Source organism: Pleurodeles waltl, chromosome 7, assembly GCF_031143425.1.
Source record: "Pleurodeles waltl isolate 20211129_DDA chromosome 7, aPleWal1.hap1.20221129, whole genome shotgun sequence".
Taxonomy (NCBI): domain Eukaryota; kingdom Metazoa; phylum Chordata; class Amphibia; order Caudata; family Salamandridae; genus Pleurodeles; species Pleurodeles waltl.
In genome coordinates, this window is record NC_090446.1 from 1,128,303,734 (window position 1) to 1,128,328,544 (window position 24,811).

At 43.6% G+C, this 24,811-nt stretch overlaps 1 protein-coding gene across 9 annotated transcripts in view; it reads left to right on the top strand.

Moving 5' to 3' along the window:
• The window catches only part of TMEM94 (transmembrane protein 94), a 543,968-nt gene that overhangs the window by 417,759 nt on the left and 101,398 nt on the right, over positions 1 to 24,811 (top strand). For all 9 annotated transcript variants that reach the window (XM_069200153.1, XM_069200150.1, XM_069200148.1 and 6 more), the window contains one exon: positions 10,237 to 10,336. In XM_069200153.1, the coding sequence (XP_069056254.1) occupies positions 10,237 to 10,336 (100 nt within the window). The remainder of the gene's footprint in view (positions 1 to 10,236; positions 10,337 to 24,811) is intronic.

Below are 24,811 nucleotides of genomic sequence, written 5' to 3' on the forward strand. Positions count from 1 at the left end.
GGAGACAAAGTGTACCACTTTTGCCAGCAACCTGTCTTACTGCAGCCTTGAGAAAAGCACAGAGTGAAAGAAATGTCTTGTTTAAGAATGCAGTGCTGACCTAGGCAAAGAACAGCTGGATAGAGAAAATAAAACAAGACCGCAAATGTGGCTATTGTTAAAATAATAAAACAAAGCTGAACAAAAATATCTAGGTTATAGTGCAAAGTGGCAGGCCTAGTATGCTAAAATAACGTGTATAAAACTAGAGTTAAAATGACTACACAACACTACCACCCCAACCACTGTAGAAATAGAAACACGAGCACTTGCCTCTGGCCAACGCCCTCCCCCAGTGCCGCTGTGGTGGTACCTGGGGTGGTAACCAGGTGTCCTCCTGCTTCTCTGGGCCACCTGGTGTGCACGTGGTCGGTTGCTGCCTCTGGTTTCTATTTCCCTCACTCTGGGCATGGCTCTCCTTCCTACTTGGGCTCTGCTTCTGTGCTCTCTGGGTAAGCTCCCTTCTTCCCAAAGGGAGCTGTCTCCTCTTCCTCTGGGCTCTTCTTACCTTGACCTGGGCTGTTGGTCTCCCTCGACAGTGAGTTTGTGGTCTCCCAGAATGCGCCGTGCTGTCTGCCTTCCTCGTCTTTCAACTCCCTTGTGTCATGTAGTGGAGTCTCATTCTCTGCCGTCTCAGCGACTAAAACCTTGCGTTCTCTCACATGGTGAAATAAGTCGGCATGCATCTTAATTTTTGCGCATGGTCCCGGAGATTCATTACACTTCTCTTTGAAGGAGCCATAGAGACTATCCCCAAATCGCAAAAGGAATCAAGGTTTTTATTTCATGTTCTCCAGGGCTAAAAAGAAGAGAAGTCAATGGAGACCAATACTGGATCTAAGAGAGCGGAGCAAGTTTTATAAAAAATAAATTAAAAAAAAGTCATTTTGGATGCTCACTTTGCTAGATGTCCTCCTGATGATTTGCGGAAGGGGATTTCTGGACCTTCAGGATTCATACTTCGATACCCATTCATCAAATACACAGAAGGTAACTTTGATTCTCAGTAGCCGATAAGCACTGCCAGTTCAAGGCACTCCCTTTTGGACCCAAATCAGCAGGAATAATGTCCACAGAATGTCTTGCTCCAGTAGCAGCTTTTCTTAGGACAGAAGGTCACCAGGTGTTCCCGTACCTGAATGTCTGGTCAGTGAAAGTGTCATACAGGGAAAGAGCAAAACCTTCCACAAATGATTGCATTAGTCTCTTCCAGAGATAAGGCCTCACTTTGAACAGGGAGAAATCATTGTTGGAACCCCAAACAAAGATCAAGTTTCTGGGAACAGTAGCTGGCATTCAGTTGGAGAAAGCATTTCCATTGGCAGAAAGAGTGAGAATGTTACAGACAATGGCAAAGACGTGCTGAAAAACCATCACTCAGAGTGAGGCAATACAAATCTCTGATACGTGTGATGGCATCATGTATAGGCCTCATTCAGTTATTCAGGCTTCGGTCGAGACCTGTTCAGCAAGAACTATATTTGCAAAGGAAACAAACAGAAGGCTTGTTGTAAGATATGGTCCATGTCACAAGACGTTTGTAGCAAGGGCTAATGTGGTGGAGGATTCCAGCGAACCTAACTGTAGGCCTTTCTATTCTGCCGGCAATAGAGAGGTTATTAGTCACCACAGATGCATCTTTGGACAGTTGGGGAGCCCGCTCACAAGAGCTTTCAACCGGAGGCCTCTGGTCAGATGCAGAAAGCAGGCTCCCCATTGGTATGTTGGAACTCTGCCGTAAGACAAGGTATACAATTGTTCTCCCCAGATTGGTAGGTCTGCCCATCCTAGTCCAAAAAGACAACCCAACATCTATGTTCTACATAGCCAAGCAAGCAGGAACATGGTCAGCTCAGCTGCTATGGAACTGGCCCATTTCTCACAGGCTAGACATTGCTGTGGAACATCTGCCAGGCTGCCAAAACAATTAGACGGATGCACTCAGCTGGCAAATGTCATATTGTTACGGGTGGGAACTAAAGCAGAAACCGGTGGATTACATTTTCAATCAGTGGGGTAGTCCCATAAACAGTCTGTTTGCCTCTCCGAACAGGAAATGCCCATGCTTCACAAACCGGTTTTGTCAGCCAGGAATGATTGGCAATGCTCTTTCGATCAGTCGATCCAAATTATTTACCTACCACTTTCCTCCTTTTCCCCTGATCCCTATTGTCTTGAAGAAGGCGAAGGTAGACTATTGCACTCTGTCCTCATTGCTCCGAAGTGGCTTCACCAGTACTGGTACAGCGAGCTGCTGCAGTTGGCAAAATGTCCAGGCGTTTTTTTGAAGTTGCATTCCAGGATATTGTCCAGACATCATGGAGTGATTCTTCACCATGATTCCAAGTCGCTGAATTTGACAGCATGGTACCTGACCACCTAGAATTTGGCTTTTTGGATCTTTCTGGCACAGGCTCTAGCTCTTGTGACCAATACAACTTACTAATTATTTGTTATGTTTGGCCAAAGGTGCTCCAGTCAGGGTCCATCTGGCTGCAATCTCTACATTTAGAAGGACTGACACATCAACGTGTACCATGTTTTCTCAAAGGATCACTAAATACTTCATGAAAGGGCTTTTTAGAGCATTTCCGCCTCTTCGACATTCTCCGGTTCCATGGGAGCTTAATACAATCCTCGCCCAGCTGATGTTACCTACTTTTGAGCCTACATATGGAGCAAACTTAAAATATGTCTCATAGAAAACACTGCTCCTTGCTCTTGACATTTGCGAGCAGATTGTGAGACATTCAGATATTTACCATCAGAGAACCTTTTCTCCAGTTCACTAAGGACAAGGTGATACTCAGAACCAATCCTAGGTTTATTCCTAAGGTGCCTAGTGACTTCCATTTACATGAGCCAGTCATTCTTAGATCCTTCTTTCCCAACCTTTCTTCTGTAGCAGAAAGATAATTACCTTTTGTTGACTTGCGTAGCTGTCTCAAATTCTCTATAGATGAAACAAAGTACATATACACATGTGACCAGCTATTTGTATCATTTGGTCAATCACGAAAAGGTGAAGCCCTTTCTAAACAGGGGATAGCTCATTGACTCTCAGCCTGTATTAATTTCTGTCATGTCAAGGGTCCACTCAAGGAAAGAGTGAGGGCGCATTCCACCAGGAGCATGGCTTCAACTGCAACGCTCTGTGCTAGGTTGCCTTTGAAAGACATCTGCCATGCAGCAACCTGAAGGAGCAGCCATACGTTCACGAAGCATTACAGCATAGACATGAACGCAGAAGCTGATGCAGCAGTTAAACAGCCATCCTGAGAAACCTGTTTCATTAAAGGTGAGCCTGGTCCCTCTTTGTTGTATTTCATAGTGTATACTGCTTACTATTCTGATTCAAGCATGTGAATATATAAAAGATCTAATGTTGTAGAAGAAATGAGTTACTAACCTGTGACTCCAGTTCTTCAACATTGGTTTCTTTTATATAATCACATGTGGCTTTCCCTCCTCACTGGTCAAAAGCTCAGCATATTTGTTCACATTTGTGCTTTGAAATCTGAGCTGTTGTATCCTCTGTGGCAGGGGTCTTCAAACTGGGGGGAGGGGCTCAAGTGATCCCAGGTGAGGCTCCAGACTCTGGTCAAAAGAAGCACTATGCTGATAACAGGGCTTTGTTTTAAGCTGAAAAAAGGGGCCGCAGTAAACCAGCTCCGTAATGGGCCATTATTAACATGTTTTGTCATTGATATGCAACCTGGGATTATGTGTCAAAAAGGAAGGAACTTCAAATGCTCTTCAAAAGCCCAACTCCACTTCTAATAATCACACTGTGGATACTTTTACATATTAGTAAGGCCTGCCTGACCAGAATAGTATGTTTGGCATCATCTATTTGATTGCATTTTCAAAACTCCAATGTGTAAATAAGTCTAGACATATTTAAATGCTACCAATTTCATATAATAATAATTGTGAAAACTTCAGAGGGGTGGCCGGATATTGTTTTGTTTTTTTTTTAATTGGGGGGAGGGAGGGGGGTGGCTTCGAACAGTTTAAAGACCACTACTCTAGGCAAAGTACAAGAGCTTAAGCTTCCACCTCATTGGCTGAAGTTTAGGTTCTTTTAAATGAGGTGGATGTGCTACTAAACATACTATGGCGTTCCAGACCTATGGACATTTTACATTATATACAGTATGCTGTATATTTTATACTGTATACTGCTATTTTAATGTACCAGGGATTCCCAGCCTGACAACAGGGAATGATTTTAGCATGTGAATATATAACAGATACCAATGTTGGGAAACTAGAGTTGCAAGTAAGTAACTAATTTCTTGTGCCTCTGTGATTTTGAATCAGAAACAATGTCCTTTAATGAGCTAGAAAGTGGACATAGCACAAGGGCGTAGTACCTATGTTATGCAAAATCAGAACACTCTCCTCTGTCAGCCTAAATTAGAAAACAACACATCATTTTTGTAGATCTGGACAAGTGCAGTAGTGGTTTAGGATAAGACTTTATTGATGTAGGATCTGTACACTGCAATGAAGATCAAGTTTAAGGACATCATGTCTCAGCAGTGTAGGATCTAGACATATGATGTCTTAGTGTTCTAGGATGTGTTTCCAGCAGTGGTTGGTGCAGAGCAGGTATATAAGATGGTGCAGTGCTGTGGGGGAATGCTGTGGTAAAGATGCTCTTTGTTGTGCATGGTTGTACAGGTGCTGTGATATGGAGAAGTGTTCATTGGGGATGTGTGAGTCTAAGTACATTGCTTTACTTAAGTGCATGTGGTGCTTTTGTATGGGCTTGTGCAGAGAGCCCATGTGTTTGTAGCAGTAGTCAGTGCAGAGCAGCTATTCAAGGGGAGCATGCATTGCACCAGTGCTATGTCTGTATACTGTTTTTCTTTCTTGATAAGATGGAAGGGCATATATGAAGACGCCGCCGAGCCTTATGTAATAACTCGGCCTCAGTGGCAGCTTTAAGGATGGAATTTGGTATTAAAACGTTTTTGTACAGGGTCTAGTGGCTGTGGTCAGGAGGGCTTATAGTTTTGCCCATAGTAAGGCATCCATTCTAAGAAACGTAGCTTATGTAGCAATTTTTAGTAGATTAAAATAAAAAAATCAAAGTTTTTAGAAACTATAATCTAGGTTTACAATTGCTTGAACTAAATCAAGACTTGATTCAATCGTTTCCGCCCACCACTTGAAAAATGTTTTTTTAAAGGTAGTGACTTGGTCGAAAAGCTTCTCTTCAGACTTAGAGTTCTGCAGCAGTAAGAGGAGAATGGCCAAGTTAACTGAATCAGTAACTTTTAAACAATCTCAGCCATATCTTGCCTGGAATCTTCCACATAGGGTGAGGCGCCTTTACATTTTGTTGAGATTAGATAGACTGCCTCTTAGAGATCTAACCTCCAGGTGGGATGGATCTGATAATAATTGTGATCTTTCTCAATTGGGCGTACAGAATTGTAAGCATGTATTATATTTTTGTCTGGCTCTAACCATGGCCAGGAAAAAATGGCTGAAACCCCTCTATTTGTATTTTAATATTCACACTGCTGGAGAAGCGTTGGAAGCCGTATTTAATCCTCCCAATGAATTATTCAGTTTTAGGATTTTTTTTAATTTTTTCAGTTTTTTAAATCTCCTGAGTCTTGTTGTATTGGTGATAATCAAGATGATTGAAAGTGAATTACTCAAGGTAGTTTTTGAGGATTATGATGAGATCTTTTGGTGCTGTATAATGCTTCCTCATGATGCTATGGGTTGATTGTCCTGGATTTCATTGATTACTTTTTATTCCGGACTGGAGGTCTACGCTGCACAACTGTTTTATCGAATAAAATATCACGGTACGCTAGGGTCTTTAACATGAGAGGTTTCCTCTAGGGTACCGTGTGGCACTGTTTGAGGCACTTTGCTTTTTTTCTTGAATTTCAATGTTACTATTTTTTTTTTTCTTCTTTTTGCTCTTTAGGGTCGAGCCTGCGTTGCATGCACTCGCGCATGCGTATCGCAGCGAGACTCTTACGTATTTAGAAAAGGGCTCGGAGCCCTATCAACTTCACATCAGTGTTTTTTATTGGATCGTGGGCTTGCCTAATAAAATCTGCTTGCGTTCATTAGTCGAAGGCAGGCATAACTCATTCCTTTTCCGGTGGCTAGCCCTCCTCGAGCGCAGCGACCAAGTACAGAAAACATGCGAGGCTCGCTGTTTTCCATCGGGCTCGTGGACTACTTTTTCTCTAATTTGCAAGCCCGATCTCGCTTGGCAGAAGTTGAGCGCTTTACATAGTTTCACTTTTTAGGGTTATGTATATAAATGCACTTTTGCCCGATAGGTGAAAAGTCGGGTTAGGAGTTTACAACGGGATCAGCTCTAACATGAGCAAACGCGAGACCCGATGCATTGTAAATGCTTGTTTTAGTATTGTGACTGTATAACTGATATTTCTTCATTTCCCTTTGGAATCTTATAACTAATGTTTTATGCTGTTTTGTGCTATTTTATGTATTGGTTAAGCATGTGGACCTCTTAGGAGTTCCAATTCATGAAATAAATAAACTTGAGAAACTTGAGTATACTTTTTTTTATATGAGAAAGTATGGACCCTCTTCCATACCCCTTGTACAAAATGTCAGAGGTCACATGGCAGGCTAGTGATATCATACATTTGACACTGTTGGACTTATTTCCTCTTAGTATCTGACACTTCTCGCGTGAGTTGGAGATGCTGTAGTGGGAATGTGAAATTGCCAAGCCTCCTTTCTTTCACACTAATACTTTGGTAAACGTACTGAACTTGATGCAAGGTGAGAATGGTTAAGCAAGGGAGCAGAGGGCCCATAGGTAGGCTTCTTCCTTATGTACAAGGCTACTTCCCTCATGATAGGTTGGTGGATTCCCCTAGAGATTAGGGTCTGGGTCCTTCCTTGGTGAATTAGGTAGGTTTTCTTTAGATATTTGCTCTTGTGTTTTTGTTAAAGCTCCAGGCATAGACAAATAAACGTCTGTATTCCCCTTTGTCGAATGTATTAGTCCATGAGATCACAAGTTGTTCTGAGCATAAGGATTACAAACTGTACTGCAACTCACTGTAATGTGCCATATTATCATCAATCCTTTCAAATATTGTAATCTCTTATAGAACAGATGTTGTCGCTTTGTCAGGTCAGATCTCTTGGCCTACACAAGTGAGGACAAGTAGTGACACTTTTCCTTGAGACTCAGAACTAGTTACTACAATGAACCCACTGAACTGTGAACAGGCTCCTTTTAGGCTTTGACATTTAAGGGGCAGTTTGGTCAAATAGTCAGGACTTGCGCTTGGAGAATGGTGTTGATAATAAACATGTAGCTCAGGCAGTGCATATATCACTCTCAATAGTTTGGTTCTCTAAGCAATGTTATTTCTTTTAAGAAAAAAACCTTGCACAATATTAATATACAATGCTAACATACTTAATGAGGTTATACAGCATTTTTCTTGCCTTAAGCCATGTCACTAATCATGCTTATCCCGCTATCTATTCTCATCGCAGAGAGTGAAGTTGTGCAAGGGTTACAAACATACATGAATTTAAGCTAGGGTTTAGCCAAGTGCAAAGTCTACTGTCTGATTCTCTGGCGCTTTCATGTATTACAAATCAGAGCCTCTTGTGTTTGTGAACTCACAATAGAGTTCAGTGTCTCTTTAATGTTTGACCTGTCTGTTACCTGTTGAGACAGGGAAGTTGCCTTAGGTAATGAGCTGTTTCACAGCAGTCTGGGTTGTTGAGAGTTGTCAGGTTGGCCTACAGTGGTGTGGGTGCACTTGCTGTGCTGGGCTGCTGCATCGACATGTTGGGGCTACAAAATGCAGGTGCTGGGGAGTCACCCTAGCTTAGATGGTGATTGTGTTGTCCATGGGACTTTATTGCAGTTTATGGTAGTCATATAGGGGTTACATATGTTTGTGCGGTGCAGAGGCTGGTGACAGAGACAGGCCATCTTACCAGATGCGTCCAGCAGGATTCTACATTATCCCATATTGACTGGACCGCTGTGGGGTGCGGGACTCATTGCGATGACGGGCCACCTCACAGGGTGACTCTCATATGGATATAAATCAGCCTCATGCTTTTGGGAAACTGGGGCTCACGATGGTCTCAGGTCACCTTATAGAGTGCCTGTCAGATGGTCATAGGTCATCCTCAATTCTTCGGGTTACAGAGTCTTACAGTGGTGACAGCCTACCTTATGGGGGTGCTTCTCTCAAATAAACACGTCTGCCTCATGACTGCAGTACTTCGTCAAGTCGATTTCTTGGGTTGATTAGCTTTGTGTTGTGGCTGGGCAAGTAAAGCATTTCCTCTGGCCTCACACTGACTTAGCATTGCTAAGTACCTCGAGGCAGCACAGGCACAAGGCACCTGAAACTCTGGTGGTGAAGGGTAGTTATCAGCAAGTAGTGTGGTCTAACCACCTTTTCAGCAGAGCATGGCTGCTTAGATCTTCTCGGCACTCTAAATAATTTCATTGTAGTTCCTTACAGGAAGGCAGCCATGGATTCTGGTTCTACTCCTTCCTTTCTCCACATGGGTGTGCAGTACTTGATAGGGGGCTCACTTATGTCCTGTTCTGAGAGCTAGTGGTCTTTCCAAATGACTAATCACGTTTAAAGTTAACTGCAAATATTTGTGAAATCCCTCCCCACCCACGGTGTATTCATCTTTCAGTTAGCTGCAGCTCCATGGCAGTCTTTGGAGGGTTACATTTTCAGTGTGACTCTTGTGTAGTATAAGTTCCTACCTCCAGAATAAAGCACAGGATTGGAGGGTAGGACAGCAGGCCAGTGTTTTCCATGGACGGTGTAGGTCATTAGGTCAGACTCTTTGTCTAAGTGTTGCAGACTCTCAGGTCATGCCTTGAACTGCTGGAATCGGTTTGTATTTTTAGCCAGAGCACAAAAGGTACTTCCTGGTGATGAGTATTGAAAGCCAGCAGTGTAGTTGGCTTCACAAATAATTCAAAAAGGAGGACGAATGTACAGGAGCAGCGCAGGAGGCGACATGCTGGCGAGGGGAGATTGTTGTCTTTTTGTTAGCTTTTACGTAATGAAGCACCCTACTTCTTGAAGGTCTTAATGCATGTGGGGGGGGGGAGCACCTTGGCGTTGCACCTCACACATATCTAACCATGCAAACATGCACATGCACCCCATCATATACTAGGGGAATGATGGGTATGATATCTTGCACAGATTTCACGAGAAATGACAAGTAGGCATTTCCAGCTGTGAAGTTAGGGTACCATTATCAGTGTCATAGACTGTGCGTGGAAAATGAATGTGATTGTGCTCAAAGGAGTACCACCTTAAGAGGACCATAAGCCAACACAGATTAGCTTTCTGTGAGCAACATGCCATAATCATGTAGAGCCGTTATCAAGAGGCTCTCGATACAGGTCTCCTGCACCAGAAAGCATACCAGGCCTGCCAGAATGTTCAAATGATAAGTGGGGTTTCACACAGATGTTGTTCCAGAGACATTCAGCCCTACATACTTTATCTTAGTTGTCACATTTCTACACAGCCCCCTTTCAGTCAGGTCTTTATTGGGCGCGTGCGTCCCTTCCTAGGCTAGATCTCGAACTGCTGTGTGTGCTCACAGGACAGTGCGGGTATGTCCCTGCTCGTGTGCTATGGTAATGTTAGGCAGCGCTTCACTAGCATTTGGGGAGAGTGGTTCAGTTGAAATGTGGTTCTGGCTCGGAATCATGAAGGGCAGGCCTAGACACTTAATAGTGTTATCCACAAAGGGGAACCCGCAACTATATGCAGGACTTATACTATGCAGAAGCGTGGTTTTCATCGATAGCACTGTGCTAAATACCGGTGCTTGAGCTCTGCACACAAAATAAGAGTTAATCACTGGTGCAGTGTCAGGGGGCCACTCTATATAAGGAGTGGAGAGGGGCTGCACCCATATGAGTGTTTTTAAGGCTATGTGGGGAGAACCTACAAGTCTTCAACCATACAGGAAGGACAGGCCTGTCCTGATAGGTAACCAGCCTCGTACAAGAGAGTACAAGGGCTGCTCCGTGCTGTAGGGATCTGTAGCACTTGGAGACCTCCCATGAATACGTAGTCTTTGCAGTCGGGGATCTTTATAGGTTATCTGGTGGGTGTGAGTAGATTTCAACCTATAACCCTTATCTAATTCTCTCCTCCTTGTCTTTAGGCCAAACTCCCACGTGGAATCCACCAGGTGAGGCCTCACCTGCAGAACATTGACAATGTGCCTTTACTGGTTCCCCTCTTCACAGACTGCACCCCAGAGAGTAAGTAGATAATTCATGAATTGTGCCATGGGGTTTGTGACACTCACATGTAGTGTAGCAGAGAGCTGCCCACTAAACAAATGCCCGTTTCCCATCCCAAAGCTTCTAGGTGAATCTTCCCTGCAGGGCGATGTGACTGGTTTGTATAGTGCCCCCAAGAAGCATAATAGGGGGAAAAAGCATGCGTGGTGAGAAAACAGCAGGAGTGGTTTAAACAAACATACACATTGAAACGTATGTGAAATGTCTGAATATTCATCGGATTCCAAACTCCTAGGCGTCAAAATAAGCACAAGTACCTTTTGCAGCTTTCTACAATGTTACCGTAATCACAGGATTTAGAACCGAAGTCTCCTTCTCACCAGCACATAGGATGAACTTTGGAGAAAGGGCAGTGTTCTCTTCGTATTATTCATTAAGGGCTTGAGCGCTGTACGTCGAGTTGGCTTGTATGTCGATGTGTATTTATTTATTTATTTTGTTTACATCGGGGGCTGCTGCAGATGCTTATGCTGTGCAGCGTGTGCCAGCAATTGGATGAATTTGGACTTGTATGAGTTTTCTAAAAGTTAATTGATGGAACGTCAACCTACATTGAGGTGCTAAAATGTAACACTGTTGTTATGCCCACAGAAAAGCCACAAATGTACATGTTTTTGCACTGCTATATATACAGTGATGCAACATCACTGAAATAAGAGCATTGAAAGCAAAAGAAAAGTAAGAGTTTATTCCAAGGTTTTAGAACAACTTGAGACATGTTAAATCACTTGTTTTTTTTTGGTCAGAAATTTCTAAATGAAACCTTATATATTAGGAAACAAGCTACTTTGGTACGTCCCAGACCTCATTTAAACTCTACATCCAGGGTCAAGACTTCGGATGAGGCTGGCCATGAAGGATACGTGGCAGATTAAGAGTGCCGCCAGACTCAATTTGTTCCTCACTGATGCCCAAGTAGGCCAAAACCAGATTGTCGTTGCTTGTGTTCCTGATCAGATGTGACCTAGTCTGGCATTTTGGGTACACGGTCAATGACCAAGGGCGATTTCAATCTTCTGGTCTCTGTATAAATGTGACAGTTATGTTCAGAAATGGGTCACAAGGTTAGTATACCGCAGGGCTTTGGCTATAACTCTGTGATGAGGATTAAGAAGGCGGAAACTGGCTTAGGGTTGTTTGTATTCCCTTTCAGAGGGAACCTGTTCTGGCAATTCAGGCTAGACTGTTTGTATTGGACCAACTTTGAATTTCATACGTCTGGTCTTGATAGCAGCATGGGTGAATAATGATGAACCAAAATGCAGCCTGGGTGCACTGGGAGTTTTGCTAGAATTCTACCCATCACATTTGTGTTATCCTCAATCAGATTAGATGTCAAGGAACTGCTAAGAAACAGCACATTGATTAAGCATTACTATTAGTCAAGGTATGGCTCCTGAAAGACCAAACTTCCATACCCACTCACAGTCGTCGTCTGATCGATACATCATTGAATTGTCACACCTTTGTCGGGATCAAGCCCAAAGCAAGATGCATCTTCTATTGGAGTAAAACATCATCTGCACCAGAAATTCAGGACTTTGGGACAAATGTCCTGCAAGAGTACACTAAGAAAGACTTAACATTAACTGTCAGGATTGGAGAAGGAGCCACAAAAATATATTACTTCTCCCAAGAATTTGATTTTGAAATACGAAATGGAATGAGGAGCAGAACCAGTTATTATTTTATGCCCTGTGACTTTCCTTTTCTCAACTTGTAGATACCCTGCAAGCTAGTGGTGTGACCAGAATTGCTTGTATAGCCCTTATTTAAGAAATGTAATCCTCCGCACTTCCTCTTCAGAGATTTCACATCAAACCATCCTTTCACACTAGCGATATAGTAATCTGAACTATTGAAGCCTTTAAAAAGAGTGGAGGTCAGTGCACTTTCATCTCATTGGCTGAAGTTTAGATATTTTCTAATGAGGTAGCTTGGTTACTAAAGGTCTTGTTGTTTCTAGAGGAATTGTCTTTGTACTGATATTGAAATGTTACCTTGGGACTCCCTTCTCTATAACAGAATGATTCATGCTTGTGAATCTATGAAAGCAAGTCACTTGTTCATCTGCTCAAAAGTGGATCTTCTATTTCATAATTAGGAAGCAAAATCCAGAGGTAAGGACAGGGCCTCCTCTACTGGTCACAGTGTAGAGCAAGCTCTCAGTCAATGAAGTAACATGCATACTACAGAGATCCTTACCTTACTACGTGGGCACATTGACAGACCTTACACAATGGTGTGAGTGCCTCTGAAGAAGATGAAGATACCTGGTCGCAAGATAATTTTTCTCTCTGTGCCAGATAGATTATTGCAAGCCTTGCAAGTCTAGGGAAAGGGGTATGAGAGCTGAGGGCCCTTTGAGGACCACAAAGCACACTTGCTCTTTCTCTCTGTCCGTTTGTCCTACACCTCCCTTCCCCTCCCTCTCTTTCCCCCAATACCTCTTACCCCATCTCTCCCTCCATTGCACTATTCAGTTAAACCCATCCCGTTATCTAAGTGTATTGTTCCCAAGCTGCTGCTACTCCAAACACTTGTTGCAGACTTAACTACTGGTCACAGTGCCGAAGGTTCCTTGTGCTAAGACACTGAACAGTTCCCCAGCCCGTAGTATAATTCAGTAGTCCATGCCTTAGTTCACTTCGGTGACTTGCCTCTGTTTGGGCACGTCATCAGTCCATCCCATAATGCACAGCAGACACAATAAAAAGCATAGGCACAGAAGCATGTTGGATCCTATCAAGCTGTTCTTTCCAGACTACAGCTTACAGCAGTCTTGATTGGAGATTACTCTGATGCTGGAGGCATACTGTACAAAGGAGCATGAAAACACATATCAATCTCTAACTTTAGAAGATCTGAAGATTTTGCCAGTCTCCTTGATCTAGCTGAAGTGCTCTCATGAGTCTTGGAGAACCTGAGGATATGGCATTAGTAATGGCTAACCTCTTGGACTCTGTGATAGGTGTCACTTCTGGGACAGATAGGTTTGATACCACTGACCCATAAGACTCTGGGCCACATGTACAAAGCTTTTTTCCCATCCCAAATGGCCCGATTCGCAGAACCGGCCATTTGCAACAAGAAAAAAGCATTTTGCGATGCACAAACCCAATTTTTAGAATTGCGAGTCACAGTGTGGTGTATGATGGTTTTGTGACCATGAATGCGGTCACAAAACAATCGCAGTTAGCCCCAATTTCAAATGGGTGCTAACCCATTCACAAACAGGAAGGGGCCCCCACAGGACCCCTTCCCCTTTGTGAATGCAGCGAAAATAATTTTTCAGAGCAGGCAATGGTCCCACGGACCTTAGCCTGGTCTGAAAAAAATGAAAATATATATATATATTTTTTAAATGCAGTCTGTTTTCCTTTAAGGAAAACGTGCTGCATACAAATAAAAATAAAAACACTGCTTTATTAAAAGCAGTCACAGACATGGTGGTCTGCTATCCCCAGCAGGCCACCATCCCCGTGAGTGCGGCCATTCCCTATGGGTTCTCAAATTGCTACCTACCTCATTAATATTTTTGAGGTAGGTGATTTGCGACCCGCAAATTGCGAGACACTAAACCTGATATTTGTACATGTGGCCCTAAGAGACTCAGGCCCAGTAGTTTTTAAACCCCTCAGACCTCCTTTCTGTTTCGGATGCTTGTATTGCCTCCATGATGTTCTTAGTCTTATGGTTGGATTCCTTGTTATATGCACTGATTGCAAACTAAAAGCTAGCTAGCTAGCATGCTGTAAAATCAGTCATCTTTGGTGCTGCTGTTGCAGACTCCCGTGCAGCTCATGAGTTCAGAGGACTAGCCATAAGCACTAGTCCCACTATTACAAACGGTATCTCCTTGTTACATTTCAGCTGCCAACCAGTCATGACCACTCCAATTTGACCTTTGCATTTGAATAATTTCTCATGTGGATCCATCCACCAAGCCACAAGAAGACTTGCATTCTTCTTTTTTTTTTTTATTTATTTTTTTACTGGCCACTGACCCGTAGACCAGCAAATATGAGGCTCAACTGCTATGACATGACCAGGGATCTAAAAGCACTGCCCATTTAGGCTGCCAGATATTGATGGCATTTACTCAGTATAGAGCTCTAGTTTGCCTTCTAATATTTGACTCCATCAATCTCCCTGCTCATTGGCAGTAATATGTTTTCTCCCACATGGACAAGGAGGTCAACTTTCTAATAACATGGGCCGGAAAATGCACTAATCTCGGGGCCTTTTTGTGAGACAGGCTAATGCCATTGTCAATGCAGAAGTTCAACCAGTACAACTACTTGCTCAAGCACTACACTTCAGAGAAGCGTACGTTCATGATCCGCCTATGCAAGAAAGCTGTGGAACAAACTCTGAATGTCCCTGGGCATCTTTGATATTGCTACCACCACCATGAAACTTTGTGTGTCCATTAGCTGGCAATTGTAGCTTACTTCCTCATATCTTAAAGGCACCATCAAGTGTTGAACAAAAAAACAGTCCTTTACCTAGTACTACATGTCTAGCAATCACAATTCTAGAATGTTGATAATGTCTGTTTGAGTTTTGAGAATTATTGTGACAACATTCACCGTATGTGCCCTTTATGATAGAAGCCCATGAGAAATACATTGATCTGCACTGTAAAAAAAAAAAAAAAAAAAATCTGAATATATTCAGTCTTGTGACTGATAAATTCCATAGCCAGTGCAAGACTTGGGGAGACACAAACTAATGTGTCACCCAGGAAGTACCCCTTTGATCACCATGGATGTCCAGTCTTCCAGGATTGGAGCTGAAACCTCTTTGTAGGAAAACAGTAGTTGAAGAGGACACTCTTCAGTAGGAAGAAAAGACAGACCCATTCTACATCATGACCAGATCCTTATTGGATGCTTAGAGGGCCCAATGACTTACTCACGGACCAGCTGCCCTCCTCTGCCCTATTTCAGGAAGCACATTCTGCTCCTTTGGGCACTGGAGGTTCTAACTCAATTACCAGCACTGGAATCAGATAATCACAGATACATGGGTCCTAACAGTAGCGAAGAATGTCTGTACTCTATAGCTTCCAAGCCTAAACGTATTAGGTCTACCTATGCCCCACTCTCTACATCTGCAGGTTGTAGAGAGCCTTGACACTTTAGGAGCAGTCAGTTTTGTCCTGCTCCCTCAAAAGGAGCAGGGATATTACACTACTTCCCAACTGAGCAGCTAAAACAGAAGCATGAGTTTGGCTTAGCCCTGACTTTTAGGGCCTTATTCAATCTTGGATTGTCATTTGGCTACACCAGACCCACTTTGGTGCAGTCCAAGATGTTTTGGGATAGAGGAGCATTTCTGATGATTAGTTATTCCTGCAGATGATGTATTTTATGAATATTCCCAAGACCGATCCTGAAAGGTTTCCTCAAACATTAGTTCTCCAACGCTGCCACTGAAGTTATGTGGCTCCAGTCAAGGCTCTGCAGTCTCACAGGTCTTGATACCAGACTAAATATGGTGCCTTCTCATGTGCTTGCTTCAGTTGCCGATTTCCCTGCCTTACGGACATAGGTCTGAAGCTCTTTTCTGGCGTTTACTGAATTTCTCAAACATTTCAACAACACTTCTTCAGTAGATTGGGTAAACTGCCACCTCCTAAGGCCTCGGGTTTCAAGCCCTATTGACAATGCAGACGGAAGACGTCCCTGTCCCAGAACATCTGTATGTGCTGTGTGAGCCCTAGCAAAACTTACTTTGCTTATGATGCATGTACCACTTTGCATCCACGAGTTGAAAGCCAAGCAATGTTTTGTTAGTAAGTACACCCCCAAATGGACCTTGTACCATCTCTAAGGCAAGTGCCCTGTTAAAGAGAATGATCCTCTAAAGGGTTCTCTCGTAAACAATATAAGAAAGCGAAAAGCTGAAGTCCTCTTCTTTATTGAAAACACTATCCTGCTTCCAAGAACGTTCAGATAGCAGATAAAGCAGTTCTCCAATGCTGGACTCTTTCTCCACCTTGTTGAATTAAACCACGGTGTCTTGCTCCATCTACCAACCTGTGTCAGGTTTGAATTTGACAAACCTTGCAGGATATCTTCTGGACTGCCCCTAATCCATCTGGTTATCTTCTTCTCTGAAAGATGGGTCAGACTTTTCATATTCAGTGATGATAGCAGCTCTGAGCCCGGCGTCACTTGACTTTGATCCATGACAAACTCTGCCCTGGTCCCTGCTGCTGTTGCACTGAAGACACTCGTTCGATTCTGTTTGACATCAATTCTAACAACATCTCCAGCTCCAACTTAGCCCTCAAAGTGAGAGACAGTAAAGGCATCCTTCGAGGATCAGTCTCTTGCTTACTCTCTCATCAGACCCCAGAGTCACAGACAAATGGACAATCTCTGTGGGTGAGATTCAGATACACCGAGTATACTCATTCTGATCTGTGGTCACACAGAGGAGTAGGATTCAGAGCATGATAATATCCTCCCTGTAGTAAGATGTAGCGTGGAACAGTAAATAAAGTACTATAGTAGTGTACTATAGTAATACTTTGAAGTAGAAAACCATTTTATTTACTGGTAAGTAAAAGTAACTGTTAAAATATGATACTTGGAAGAAAACCTCCAGGACCTCAGAGGTCTTCAACCAAGGGGGCGGGGGGGGGGGGGTCACCATGCACTGTCCTAGAGAATTGTCATGCTGGTAACAGTGCTTTGTTCTTACTGAAAAAAAACATTGCTGCCCTAGGCCACTCTGAAATGGGCCATTACTCACATTTTTTGTCATTCATATCCTGGCTTGGGAGTAGGTATCAAAGGGGTAGGTCCTCCAAATGTATTTGATTGTATTTTTGAAAGTTATAATTACATATATTTCTACATTGTTTAAACATTGCCAATTTTATAGAATTCTGAAAAAAAAATTATATTCTGCGGGGCACCAACGATTTTGGCATGATGTTAAATATTTTGAAGACCACTGCTCTAGGCATTAACACCTTCTGCAGCCAAGATGTGACTTTGAATGTTTTTACACCTAGGTGCTAAATAATAATTTCTTTATTTGACTTTTATTCATTATAACAAATCTTTACTTAGTATAAGTTGCATCCAAGCAGTTCCAACAGTATTCAGCAAATTCGTCAGTATATAAGCACTTGTACAGGAGGCAATATTGTGTAACTCCTCACACTGTCAAGAGGTCAAGGCACACAGCCTAGACAGTCAATATATACCTAGGCTATCATGAGAGCAGGAAAAAAAAAGCATTGCAGGCGCAATACTTAAATTGACGGTATATATTATTCTGGGTCATTCATTATGTTGTCTTTGGATACTGAGGTCTGGTTGATAGGTTTGTTCAAACCACAGGTATGCTGTAAGTGAGCCCAAATGTTTTTTAGTCTGGATGTAGCAGGTTGGAGGGAGGCCTATATATCCACCCGGTCATTGTAGAGGATTGTCTGCAGTCAGATGTCTTTAGTTGGCAATCTTGTCCCATACCAAAGTATAGCCACCCTCCATTTAGTTAATAATAGTGCAGTGGCTACATATCTTTGAGTAGTGGATGGTACCCTGTTAACATATTCTAGGAGAGCAAGTTTTGGGTCCAGTGCTACTCTACTATTTGTCATATCAACCAGGGTATTGAATATTTCTTGCCAATATTGTTAAATAAGGGGGCACATCTATGCCAGATGGAGGATATCCAACCAGTTTACTCCGCATCATGGGTAATTGAGGGTTTGAACGACTCAATCTTTTGTTTCTCTAGTCCGTGTAACATACTCTTGATGTAACAACTGATAGTGTAGGCATTTGTGGCAGTGATTGAACAAAATTGTTTGAGTTTGTGTACAGCAATATGTTCATTTAGCAACTGTCATCTCACCACCAAAGTCTGTGTCCCAGGCCTGCTTTGAATGTAACGAGACCCCCATGCAGAGTCCCTGCATCATCTTATATAGTTTAGAAACCCATCTAGTCAGTTGCACGATTTTACTATGAGACATTGGGGGGTCAGTTCCTCTGGGAACTCTGAGTTTGCCTTCCGTGTGTATGTCTAAGCCTCAAGAATGTATAGGTAGTAGGGAAAAAGTGGTCACTGCATTGCAATAACTGATCATGAGACAAAAATTTCCCTGTCAGTGTATAACCCCTTCGCTGCCAGGCCTTTTCCCCCTCCTGTGCCGGACCTTTTTTTGGCTGTTTGGGGCAGTTCGCGCTTAGGCCCTCATAACGTTTTGTTCACATAAGCTACCCACGCCAAATTTGCGTCCTGTTTTTTCCAACATCCTAGGGATTCTAGAGGTACCCAGACTTTGTGGGCTCCCCTGAAGGAGACCAAGAAATTAGCCAAAATACAGTGAAATGTTTTTTTTTTTAAATAGGAAAAAAAGGGCTGCAGAAGGCAGCTTGTGGTTTTTTCCCCTGAAAATGGCACCAACAAAGGGTTTGTGGTGGCAAGATCACCATCTTCCCAGCTTTCAGGAACAGGCAGACTTGAATTGGAAAACCCAATTTTTCAATACAATTTTGACATTTTACTGAGACATACCCCATTTTTACTATTTTTTGTGCTTTCAGCCTCCTTCCAGTTAGTGACCAAAATGGGTGAGAAACCAATGCTGGATCCCAGAAAGCTAAACATTTCTGAAAAGTAGAAAACATTCTGAATTCAGCAAGGGGTCATTTGTGTAGATCCTACAAGTGTTTCCTACAGAAAATAACAGCTGAAATAAAAACAAAAATTGAAATTGAGGTGAAAAAAAACTGCCATTTTTCTCCACTTTTTACTCTGTAACTTTATCCTGCAATGTCAGATTTTTGAAAGCAATATACCGTTACGTCAGATGGACACTTCTGGTTGCGGGGATATATAGGGCTTGTAGGTTCATCAAGAACTCTAGGTACCCAGAGCCAATAAATGAGCTGCACCTTGCAATGGGCTTTTATTCTATACCGGGTATACAGCAATTCATTTGCTGAAATATAAAAAGTGAAAAATAGGTATCAAGAAAACCTTTGTATTTCCAAAATGGCCACAAGATAAGGTGTTGAGAAGCAGTGGTTATTTGCACATCTCTGAATTCCGGGGTGCCCATACTAGCATGTGAATTACAGGGCATTTCTCAAATAGACGTCTTTTTTACATACTGCCTTACATTTGGAAGGAAAACATGTAGAGAGAGACAAGGGGCAATAACACTTGTTTTGCTATTCTGTGTTCTCCCAAGTCTTGTGTGGATAGGCCTAGCGCCCACGAAAGGATATGGCTCAAAACACAACGTGGACACATCACATTTTTTCACAGAAAACAGAGGTGTTTTTTGCAAAGTGCCTACCTGTGGATTTTGGCCTCTAGCTCAGTCGGCACCTGGGGAAACCTAGCAAACCAGCGCATTTTTGAAAACTAGACACCTAGGGGAATCCAAGATGGGGTGACTTGTGGGGATCTGACCAGGTTCTGTTACCCAGAATCCTTTGCAAACCTCAAACTTTGACCCAAAAAACACTTTTTCCTCTCATTTCGGTGACAGAAAGTTCTGGAATCTGAGAGGAGCCACAAATTTCCTTCCACCCAGCGTTCCCACAAGTCTCCCGATAAAAATGGTGCCCCACCTGTGTGGGTAGGCCTAGTGCCCACGAAAGGAAATGGCCCAAAACACAACGTGGACATATCACATTTTTTCACAGAAAACAGAGGTGTTTTTTTTTACAAAGTGCCTACCTGTGGATTTTGGCCTCTAGCTCAGCCGGCACCTGGGGAAACCTAGTAAACCAGCGCATTTTTGAAAACTAGACACCTAGGGGAATCCAAGATGGGGTGACTTGTGGGGATCTGACCAGGTTCTGTTACCCAGAATCCTTTGCAAACCTCAAAATTTGACCAAAAAAAACACTTTTTCCTCTCATTTCGGTGACAGAAAGTTCTGGAATCTGAGAGGAGCCACAAATTTCCTTCCACCCAGCGTTCCCCCAAGTCTCCCGATAAAAATGATACCTCATTTGTGTGGGTAGGCCTAGCGCCCACGAAAGGAAATGGCCCAAAACACAACGTGGACACATCAAAATGTTTCACAGAAAACAGAGGTGTTTTTTGCAAAGTTTCTACCTGTGGATTTTGGCCTCTAGATCAGCCGGCCCCGGGGGGCAGAAATGGCCTAAAATAAATGTACTCCCCCGGGGAGCGACCCTTGCCCCCGGGGTCGCTCCCCCTGCGTGACATTGGTGCAAAAAAAAAAGATCCCTGGTGGCTAGTTGTTTCTGCCCCCCTTGGGAGCAGATTGACCTAAAATCAGCCGATTTGCCCCCAAGGGGGGCAGAAATGGTCTAAATTCAATTTGCCCCCCAGGGGAGCGACCATTGCCTAATGGATCGCTCCCCATCTGTTTAAAAAAAAAACATTTTTTTTTTGCCCTGGCGAAAAAAAAAAAAAACTCCCTGGTGTCTAGTGGTTTCTGTCTCCCTTGGGGGCAGATTGGCCTCCTAAATATAGGCCAATCTGCCCCCAAGGGGGGCAGAAATTGCCTAAATATAATTTGCCCCCCAGGGGAGCGACCCTTGTCCAAGGGGTCGCTCCCTTATGACAATTTCCTTTTTTAAAACCAACATCCCTGGTGTCTAGTGGCGTTTTGACAGTCGGATTGCTTTCAGTCCGGCTGCCAAAACGCTGAGAGAGACTTCAAAGGAAAGGAAATAACTTTCCTTCCCTTTGAAGCCTCTCTCGGCCTCCCCCACGTGATCCTCTTCCGATGGGAGGAGGCCTTGTGACAATCAGCGCACGCTCGCGCGCTGATGTCACAGGGGGGTTCGGGGTGGAAGGGGAAGATCTTCCCCTTCCATCCCTGCCTTGGGGGGGTGGGAGGGAGAATCCCACAGAGGGAGCGCTAGCACTCCCTCTGGGCTCTGTGCCCAGGACGTAATGGTTACGTCCTGGGCACAGAAGGGGATAAGTGATGGGTGCTAGATATTAAATGCAGTAGTGGATCAGAACCCCGTATGAGCAAGTGCACCAGTTATTGAGGCCTTGCATCTCAAAACCCGGTGACTTTTATAAGTACCCTGAATTCGATATCCCTTAATTAGACCTTCTGTGCAAATTTGTATGTTCATGGCTGTGATGGATATCAAAGCAGAGCAGCTTAAGTTGCCTTTTCTGTCAGTGGAGGCAAAATCCGATATCCTTATGGAAATCCTGAAAGCATCTCCAGTGCACCATTGCTTCTTCTGTCTTTTAAAGAAGCTCTGCTAGAGCTAGTGCTGGCTCCATTTGGGAGGTCCTTTTCCAGCCCAGCAGTCCACAGACACATTTCTCGACAGCATACGCTCTGTCTGATAATGCACGTTCTTGTTGGCCCACCTTTCTCCAGAGATTTTGGTGGTCTAGGCATCACTGACAAAATTGAATCCAAACACCTTCCTTGGGTGCCTCCCGACTCAGAGTCCAAGTGTCTGGACTCCATGGGGCAACTTTTCAGCCTCTGAAAATCTGCCTGTATGTAGTGCTAATGCCAGGCAGCTTCTTGGTTGATATGTTGACACACTATGTAAAATTGCGAAGCTTATTGTCTAGCCTTCCAGAACACATGAAAAGTCAGTCTCAGAACTGGTGAAGGATGGTGTAAATGCAAATCCTGAAATGTGTCTAGCCTTTATTGACATGGTGACTCATTCTATAGCTACAGCCTTTACCCTGTGCAAGCATACTTGGATATGTGCCACATACTTTTCTGGGGGACATAATCTCTGCTGTAATTGATCTGCCATTTGACGGCAAGAAACTCATAGGAGAAAAAGCAGAACCCTCCTTGGAACAATAAAAAATCAATTTTGCCATAGTGCACTTGCTTGTTCTGACCTCTCTAGTAGTTCCACCAGCAGTATCATCATATTTGAAACTTTTTGTCTTCCTGGCAATGCAACCCTCTCGGGCAGTCCCAGCGACTGAACAGGTCTTGCACTCCTTTTTGTGGGAGAGGCTGATCTAAGGGACACCAGCAACAGTAGCAGCAGCCACATGCATTTCATTCTGCTGGATCTGCTCTCTCTATCTGCTTTTATTTACCCTGTTACTGGCCTGTATCTGAAGCTCCTGAGTCACTTTCTGCTTCAGAACAAAGTCCATTAGATTGACCTGGATGCTCAGAATTGGATGATATGCCTGAATCTCAAGTGTGCCTGTTTCCATCTACCAATCCTCACTGGTGTTACCGCTGAATTACAGTAGGATACTAGCCTTATTGATTTGCAGTACTTCTAGTTCTCACTCCGAGGATGTCATCCATTAGCATAGTCTTGACCACAGCCTGCACAAAGGCTTTTCCTCTGCCTCAGAGGATTTCAGACATTTGGTGTATAATCCTGATAATGCACACTGTGAATCTGATTATTGGTCTACCAGTTCTTTTCCTCTTTTGGGGTTAATGTCCTTGTGCATCCTGGTGCTGCCAGATGCAGGATGATGTCCCTGAAGTGATGCTTGAAGAGGCAGGGGTCTCAGCATCCGGAGAGAATTTGTGCTTAAGTGCACATCTTCTGCACTGTTCTTCCAGACTTTGATTTATGTATGTACCTTTTCAGCTTTGTAGTGGGAAGTCCCTTCGGTCCTTTATAATCACAGGTCACTGTCACTGCCTGCTAAAGCTCAGTCCCACAAAGAAGTGTTTTAAGGAGAAAAGATCAAATGTCTCTTCTGGTTTCAATATAGCCTAAAAAGCTCAGGTGACATTCCATCACTATTCATGGCACCACCAAATAGTAAAGAGGTTTCTTGAACTACTCTCGTTCTGCATTGTGGTGGTGTCCCAGTGGCAAACTTGACATCTTTCTGCACCTCTGTCTGGTAGAACATGCAGCCAGTTGCTAGATGGGGAGGTAAAGCTTGTCCCTGCTCGCTTAAATTTTGTGCAGGCCATGCTGTGAATAGGGTTTGTATTGGCAGAAAGATGACATCTTACATCTTCTGCTACTTTCTGCATTGGAAAAACTCAGCTACCTCAGATTCATCCTGGACCCGCTTCTCACCATGACCAAACAAGTCAACGCCGTATCATCTTCCTGCTTCCTCACCCTCCACATGCTCAGAAAGATCTTCCGCTGGATCCCCGCCGACACCAGAAAGACTGTGACCCACGCCCTCGTCACGAGCCGCCTGGACTACGGAAACACCCTATACGCAGGAAACACCGCTAAACTCCAGAAACATCTGCAGCGAATACAAAACGCCTCCGCCCGCCTCGTCCTCGACATACCCCGCAACAGCCACATCTCCGCCCACCTGAGACACCTGCACTGGCTTCCCGTCAACAAAAGGATCACCTTCCGGCTCCTCACCCACGCACACAAAGCCCTCCACAACAAGGGACCCTAATACCTCAACCGTCGTCTCAGTTTCTACACGCCCACCCGTCAACTTCGCTCCGCCAACCTCGCACTCGCATCCGCCGCACCACAGCAGGTGGGAAATCATTCTCCTACCTGGTGGCCAAGACATGGAATTCCCTCCCCACCAACCTCAGGACCACCCAGGTCCACCTCGCATTCCGGAGGCATCTCAAGACCTGGCTCTTCGAGCAGCAGTAGCCCCCTCCCCCTAGCGCCTTGAGACCCTCACGGGTGAGTAGCGCGCTTTATAAATGTTTTTTGATTTGATTTGATTTGTTTTGATTTAGATGGCAGGTGTATGTTCCGCGTATGTTTTTGTACTAGCTATAGATCTCATTCTGCAAGTGTTTTGTTAAAGATGAGTAACTTGTTCACTTGATTATTACAGTAGTTGTTGGGTGATTATATTTAACTTGAGTTCTTCTTTTTTTATCATATTCCATAACAGGATTATGTCTCTTTGCTGAGTCAGGGTGTGCTAGAATAATGGTTTGTACTATAAGTAGGACAGCAGGTCTTTGGAACTTTTGTCAGTCTTTCAACGTTGTTCTCTAGCTACTTGTTGTGGGGTAATCAAAAGGGTTTATCTTTGACTAATAACACAGCAGAGATGGTATAGAGTTATGAATAATCTACATAGTTACATCTACCTTACCTTTGCAGCAATCCCAAGGCACTGGTTGCTGGCATGTATCTTCTTACACTCCCTACGGAGTGATAACACCTTCTCCATCTTTAGATTTGTTTACATTGAGTTTCACTGTTTGAATGTAGTCATGGTGAAATTGGTATTTATCCCCTCTCTCCATGTGCTCCCTTTGAAACACAGGTTGATTTTAATGTACTCACCCCTTGGATATGTGGGGCAGCGTCAACCCTCTGCTGCTGATGTCCTGTTTTCTCTCTCTTCTCACATGAGAACCTAACTGTGGGAGTTACCGTACTTACAAGCTGATGGGGGGAGTGCGTTGTTGGTGAACGAGTCTACACCCATCAAATCTTTGCCCGAAAGGCCTTTAACCATGGTCAGATCAGGCAGCTTTAGATCAGTTGAATA